This window comes from Gavialis gangeticus, unplaced genomic scaffold, assembly GCF_001723915.1.
Source record: "Gavialis gangeticus isolate Ggan-Ray unplaced genomic scaffold, GavGan_comp1, whole genome shotgun sequence".
Lineage (NCBI taxonomy): Eukaryota > Metazoa > Chordata > Crocodylia > Gavialidae > Gavialis > Gavialis gangeticus.
In genome coordinates, this window is record NW_017729024.1 from 103306184 (window position 1) to 103314017 (window position 7834).

At 42.4% G+C, this 7834-nt stretch overlaps 1 protein-coding gene across 1 annotated transcript in view; it reads right to left on the reverse strand.

Annotated features, from left to right (window-relative positions):
- The window catches only part of SMC5 (structural maintenance of chromosomes 5), a 118603-nt gene that overhangs the window by 73347 nt on the left and 37422 nt on the right, over positions 1-7834 (reverse strand). The window contains exons 9-11 of the mRNA XM_019517470.1: positions 5784-6039; positions 4120-4274; positions 1248-1361 (exon numbers count right to left, since the gene is read on the reverse strand). Coding sequence (XP_019373015.1) covers positions 1248-1361; positions 4120-4274; positions 5784-6039 — 525 coding nt within the window. The remainder of the gene's footprint in view (positions 1-1247; positions 1362-4119; positions 4275-5783; positions 6040-7834) is intronic.

Consider the following 7834-nt stretch of genomic DNA (forward strand, 5'->3'; position numbering starts at 1 on the left):
GAGATTAATGTTGTTTTCATGCCTGCTAACACAACATCCATTCTGCAGCCCATGGATCAAGGAGTAATTCTGACTTTCAAGTTTTATTATTTAAGAAATACATTTCGTACAGCTATAGCTGCCATAGATAGTAATTCCTCTGATGGATCTGGGCAAAATAAATTGAAAACCTTCTGGAAAGGATTCACCATTCTAGATGCCATTAAGAACATTCGTGATTCATGGGAGGAGGTCAAAATATCAACATTAACAGGAGTTTGGAAGAAGTTGATTCCAACCCTCATGGATGACTTTGAGGGGTTCAAGACTTCAGTGGAGGAAGTAACTGCAGATGTGGTGGAAATAGCAAGAGAACTAGAATTAGAAGTGGAGCCTGAAGATGTGACTGAATTGCTGCAATCTCATGATAAAACTTTAACGGATGAGGAGTTGCTTCTTATGGATGAGCAAAGAAAGTGGTTTCTTGAGATGGAATCTACTCCTGGTGAAGATGCTGTGAACATTGTTGAAATGACAACAAAGGATTTAGAATATTACATAAACTTAGTTGATGAAGCAGTGGCAGGGTTTGAGAGGATTGACTCCAATTTTGAAAGAAGTTCTACTGTGGGTAAAATGCTATCAAACAGCATCGCATGCTACAGAGAAATCTTTTGTGAAAGGAAGAGTCAATCGATGTGGCAAACTTCATTGTTGTCTTATTTTAAGAAATTGCCACAGCCACCCCAACCTTCAGCAACCACCACCCTGATCAGTCAGCAGCCATCAACATCGAGGCAAGACCCTCCACCAGCAAAAAGATTACGACTCGCTGAAGGCTCAGATGATGGTTAGCATTTTTTAGCAATAAAGTATTTTTAATTAAGGTATGTACATTGTTTTTTTAGACATAATGCTACTGCACACTTAATAGACTACAGTATAATGTAAACATAACTTTTATATGCACTGGGTAACCAAAAAATTCGTGTGACTTGCTTTATTGCGGTGGTCTGGAACCGAACCCGCAATATCTCTGAGGTATGCCTGTACTCCCTTGTGTTTGCCTGTACTTTGAGAATCTTTTTCTGCTATTTAACTAAACCAGCTGGATGTCTGAAAAATCAGTCCTTTCTTTATGCTCTCTCTCCATTACCTAGTGTAGAGCTTATGTACATTTATCAAATAGGCTCTAAATCAAGAGGGTTCATTTCAATATACTTTGTTTTAAGAATTAATTTTGTTACATGCTATAATTAAGTACTTGCCTCACGAAGAAATATTTCCATATCTTCTTGACTTTCAAAAACAAAGGCCCTCATATCATTTGCTGAAATGTGATTTTCGACATATTTAGCATGTCTATTGTCTTTCATGTTGATCTGCTCAGATAAAAATAGAGAAAAGGGAAGATAATGGAGAGTGAGATGTAATACAAATGAAAAAACAAAAACAGTTAGGAGAGTCAAGTAATAACCAAACCTACATTTAATAAAAAGCAAGCATTTCTGCGCTAAGAAAAATACACTGGAAATTTCCAGATTCATCCTTAAGATATTCATTTTTCACTGACTTCATTAGGATCCAGTGAGAATACAAAAAACCGAGACTCTGTGAGGAAATAAAATAATATTTGGATGAACTCCAAATGATCTAAGACGCAATCAGATTACCTAAAATGGAGGAACCTTCTTGAAATTTGAAAACAGTACTAGCTATATATTATAATTCATTAATTTGAGCTTACTTATGTCTGTTACAGCTCTCTAAACTAGCAAGACAGCCTTCCCAAAGAAAAGTTTCAGATGCTCTTAAAAATCTCCAAACATAGCAGAATTGTATAGTATGTGTTATAGGCTAGACAGTCCAAAAGCCCATAGCTGAATCAATTCAATCTTCACAGTTTAGTCTAAGCTGCACACACTGAACCAATAAGCAAGTAAACAAACATTCACTTTTGATTCCGGAAATGCCTTCAGTGGCCCAGGCCAGAAGCCAGGGGGCACTAGAACATGCCTCCCTGCTCTGTTGGAGCAAACAGCTTGGGCCAAGGCTAGCCCATTGAGGGGATTTGTGGGGGAAGAGCAAAGCATCCTGGGACACTGGGGGATTGCACATTAACTTGAATCTGGAGGGGATCTAGGACAGAAGTTCAACAAACCAATTTAATCTAAATCATTTAAGTCTGATACTACATCCAGCCAGGTTTATCTTAAACCTGTTTCAGTCATTCTGAAAGCAGTTTATGCGCACTTATACTGGTTTGTGTGTAATTTCTGTCCTTAGCCATAGAAAATAGATTCCAATGTTTATGGACACTGAAAAGATTAACTTGACCTGAACGATAATAAAAAATAGCCCATGATCAAGATATTCTAGTGATACAGGCGATGTGTAGACATTTTGTTTCTCCTTGGAAAAAAAAGCTGTTTTCCCAGAAAAAATCACAAGTATACAAATATTGACACCATTTCTTCCAGGACCAAACGTGACATCCCCGGAAGAAAAAAAAGCCAACTCCAACCATTTAGAAGTCACTCTAAGCCACTGCTTCTTACCTCTTCCCCCAGTGCTGGTTTCAGGAATTAGTGGAAGGCTTTGCCAACACACACTAGTTTCCCCTTGCCCCTTTCTCTCCCTGCTGCCCTGCCATATAGCTGGACAGTGGGACCAGGAACTGCAAAGCCCTAGGGTCTGAAAAAGCCATCCCCAAGTTGGTTTCTGCCCCCAAGGTTTTAAATGTTGCCCCTACTACCTAGCTGGGCAGCAAGAGAGGAATTGCAAAGCCTGGGAATCAAGAATTAGCCTTGGGAAGAGCTTCCCTGAGTCCAGTTCCTGGCCCTGCCAGCTTTCCCTTGCCTCCTGCACTACCCATTTGGGCAGCAGAGACTATGATCTCAAAGCTGGTGGTTCTGAGAACTAGGCTTAGGAATCCTGAACTTGCTTCCAGCTTCCTCTTGCCAGCCAGCCAGGGCTGAGGAGGGTCTCCCTGCAGTAGCAGGGCAAAGCTCCCATGCACTCCTCACACCACAGCCCCCAGTAAGTGGAAAGGCTGGGAGCTTTGCAAAAGGGCTCAGTTCGTTCAGCTGTTAGTGTCCAAGAGCCAAGCAGAGGAAGCAGCACCACCCCCTACCTTCTTCTCACCCCAGAGTCCTTCATGTGAAAAGCAGGCAGGGGGGTTTGCCCCACTGCTCCAGTACCTGCAGGAACAGGGGACTGGAACAGGCCATGCTTTCCCCAGACTGGGATCACCGCAGTCTCGGAAAGGATCAAGGAGCAAAAGAAAGGAGGCAGTTGCAGACTTAATATCCGTACTGCTCCTTCTCCTGTGATGGATACTTTCCACCGCTAGAAATGAATGTTTGTACATGTCCTCAGTTACCTTGGCTGTGCTGTATTTAGCAAAAATGAAGGATATAGACAAGAAAGAAAAAAAAAAACCCTGGTATATGAATTTGCTTATGAATAACAGAACAGCACAATGCAGTAATTTGAAAAAGATTAGTTAAAAACTGGTTAATCATGTCCTTAAAACTATCTCTTTCTCTAAAAGAGTCTTTATTAAGACAGCCTGGTCTTAAAAGAAAAAAAAACCCACAAATCAAGACTGGACACAAAATAAAAGTCTCAGTGTACACAGCTGGCTGAAGAAAGCAAAAAACCAGAGCAGCTAGGGAGTATAGTGTCCCTGATAACCTCTGCTCCAACTTCTTGATACTGTTGGAGGTGGGGGCCGCTCCCATGCAATCCTACAAAGCAAAGCCGTTTTAGAAGGTTCCTAAACTCTCTCTCTTGCCAGCAGAAACAGGCAGAGGGCATCTTCAAGATGCACAATTCCCCAGGAAAGCCATGCTCTGGGTAACTGAAAGCACTGTGCTCATTCAGGCTACTCAGAATACTGAAGGTAATAAGGGTTACACTACAATTTGACACTTTTTACATTACCAGTTGTAGGAGGTAAATTACATAAAGCTTAACCACTTGAACACACTGATTTACATGCATACCAGTTGGCTACCTACTTCTTAAAGAAAAAAGGAGCTATAAGCCTGACTTTTGAAGGTTTCATAGGAGACACAATCAACTTTATTTTTAAAAGAGATTAGCCAGTTAGTATTATACTCAAATGAATGTTCTTACTACAAGCATCATGGGTTCACAGACACTTTTTTTAAACTGGTTTCTGTTCTCTCTTAGCCACATAAGAGCACTGTGCGTGTCTCGGTATCTTCCTTTGAGCTTCTCTTCTTTCATATTCATCAGATTATCAAGTTGTATGATACAATCACTTATTCCTGTAATTTTATGCAAGATAAAATATTAAGTCAGGCCTACATGATTTACACAGCACAATTAAAGATTTCTAGCATTTAGTGACTACAATAGTGCATTACCTAGGTTATGGTTAGGGGGGGGAACTTTTCTTGTTTTCAGTCTCTTAGGCCTGGTATCCCATCAATTCTACTCCATATAGTTCTAAATATAAAAGTAAGCTGAAATAATGGAAAATAACTCCAGAACAGAGACTAATAGTGACTAATCATATGTGCACATGCACACACTCCCTCAACGCAGGCTTGCTGTAACAATGTTTGAATGTTTCTGCATTTATCAGGGACACTGAAACAATCAACCAAAAAAAAGAATCTTGAATAGGCCCTGTCTTAAATAAGAATGCTTCTTCCCTACTACCAGAAGAGTGATTTTGTACTTAAGTATGATAGTCATGCAAAGTCTCCATTTTAGCATTTTGCTACTAGATGTTCACCAAACAACACATGGTGGTGGGAATCATTTTCTCCCTCTCCCCTCTACTCCTTCCCCCAATAATTCCTTCACCACATCAAGGGAGAGGAGTCTAATCTTCTCAGAACAAACAAAAAAAGCATTCTTAGAGTAACCCCTTTTTCACCGGTTGGGCGATCCCCATGTAGTTGAAAAAACCCTTAGAAACACCCATTTTTGAATGATCCCAGCTCAGATCAAGATGGAATAAGAAGAATCTTGTACTTGGACTCTATATAGGCTTCCCTGTCATTTTTGCTTGACTTTTCCAAGCAAATCACCCCAGTGGGGTGCTGCAAGGATAAGAGTGAAAGTACGTGGGGCAGTGAGCTTACAGGTGATCTGGAAAACAAAAATGTTAATTCTAGCTCTAATAGTAAAGAGAGAACTAAGAGGAAAACCTGGATTAAAGCACAGTATCACTCATTAAAAAGGGTAATGTTAACCTCTAAGTTTATCCTAAAAAAACTGAAGAAAAAACTAACGTTTTGCCAGAAGGGCATCATTTTACACAGCATCTTGATCCTATACCATATTTGTTTCTACTACTTTAAATGGAAATCAACTTAATAGAACATTTTCCTGATTTTTTAATATAAAATGTATAGATTTTAAGTTCTTATAACTGTAAGAAAGAAAGTCTCCATTTTCTTTTTTGTGCATTTAATATTCTGAATATCAGTTTCACCATTTATCTCTAGTTTAGTCCTTCACAGAGAAAAATAAATTTAAAAATATGACTGCTAAAGTATGCTAATTGGTAAGAGATCTCAGGTGTGGGTATAGTACCTAACCTAAGGAAGTCATATTTTGAAACAGACTGTCGATGGTGCCCCAATAAAAATAAGCTATCCCTTATAGTCACTTATAGTAATGTCTTGAAAGGTTGCAATCTAAACAGAAGATTACCATATGCATACAAGAACAGTTACTGAGGTTTCAAATTGTCTGAGAAGTTACTTCAGCATGGAGGGACTGCCAATAGTTTCCTGAACAAAAAAGCGATCACATGAACTCACTTTTCTTTTCCGCCTTGAGATTCTCTCTCTCATTTGCCAAATCACTCATGTCACTATCAATATTTGCCTTGTCGTCTTGCAAGCATCTCAGGTTGTTGTTAATAGAATCAATTTGTGGCTGAAGATTCTCACAAGTTCCCATACTGTTGAGTTCATTCTGCCAGTCCACTATCATCTGTCGGGTGATGTTCATTCTCTTTTGTCGATCCATTTCTTCATCTCTTTTCATTCTGAGAGCCTGCTGAATATCACCAATCTAAAAGAAATATAAATATTTTCTAAGCCCAGCATTTACAAACAAATTCCAACATACAGGAAGATAATAAGATAAAATAACCAAGACAGATAATTAGAAAAGATTATTTTAGAAGATATTAAACGCTAACCTAAGGTTGTTTTTTTTTAAAGCAGCATATTCCAACCAAAAAATAAACCCAACTACCTCCAACCTAAATTGATGACTAAAATAACTAGATGTTGTTTGAGAAAGAGTTATAATCTACTCTAAATTGGTTATTACCAGGGATAATTTCCGTTTCCTGAGGAAAAAACGTATCTTCCCCTTTAAATCAGGAAACCACAGGTTTCCCCTTGCAGGCTGGAAGAGTTGCAGCCTACAAGACGCTGTTTGGGACTCAGGGGAATAAGGGGAGGCCAAGTGGAAACAAGGGCACCATATGCATGCACACACACACGTGGCAATACAGCCAGGCAGAATGATAGCAGCAACCCCAAGAGCTGGATACTGGTGGTGGAGGGGGGTTGGAGGGCCAGAGCTTGGGGACAGTCCAAGGGGCACTTGTGGGGGGTACGTGGGGTGGTGTATAAGTTTGTGTGTGTGGCAGGGTTGTGTGTGGAGAGGATTTGAGGTGTGTGTGTGTGCCTGTGACACAATGCAGATGCCTGCTCATGCTGGGGCAAGGTGTCCAAGCACTGGGGTTGCAGTGGGGCTGGTGGGGCTGAAGCAGTGCTCAGTACCACCAGTGAGCCCAGCGCCGAGGCACCTGCCCCTCAAGCAAGGGCTGAGAAGGTCCTTTGAGGGCAGCGAGGAACTGTGTGGCCAGGTTGGGGGCTTGTGCTCATGCTCTCAAGGCAGGGGCAGGGAGAAATTGCCCAGGGAAGGAGGACTATAGCTAGGTCACTTAAGCATGGCACAGGAACCCCAGCCTGAGGCAGAGCAGTGCCACAGGTGTTGCCTCCTCCTCCCTGCAGCCTGCACTGGGGCCACACTTGTTCCACTGCCGGCTGCATAAGCCACAGCTGCTACTATCCCTGCTACTGCCAGGTGGGCAGGGGGCACCTCACCTTGGCAGCCATAGCAACGTGGCTGACACAGGGCTCCCAGCAGTGCTGGCACCGAGTCTCCCCACCCTGCCCCACCCTCCTACACTGGGTCCTACCCACTGGGCCATGGAGGGCAGCTCCAGTCCAGTGCTGATCTGGTCAGGCTACAACCCCATGCCCCACACCCCACAGCCGATTAAGAAACCTGGGGAGACACTTGCCCCCCCATATCCTCCCGACACATCACCAATGGCATTGCCTATGCCCATACAACCTCTGCCCCACACACACACCCTTCCCCACACACCCACTGCCTACCCCAGATATTGGGACACTGGGATCCCCATCCAGTGGGGCAGGGGGTGGCGGATCAGGAGTGCGAGGCACTGACAGAGCTGAACAACTGCGGGTCAGGAGTGAGGGGCACCAGCAGGGATGAGGCGGGGCAGGGGACTGCAAGTCGGGAGTGAGGGTCACTGGCAGAGCAGGGTGGGGTAGGGCTGTAGCTTGGGAGCAAGGGGCAATGGCAGGGACAGGGCACCAGCATATCAGTGCTGCTCAGCACCACAAAGTAGCAGGGGGGACGGCCACAGCTGGACCCGCAACCTGGTGAACAATGGAGGCAGGGGAGCTCTGATTTTCTGATTAATAATAATAATAATAATATTATAAAGAAAAAAAAAAAAATCAAACTCTAAATATATAAGCATTTAGCATTTATTTTAATGATTGAGGAACTGGTAGGCATTCAAATGGCTTTAAAATTG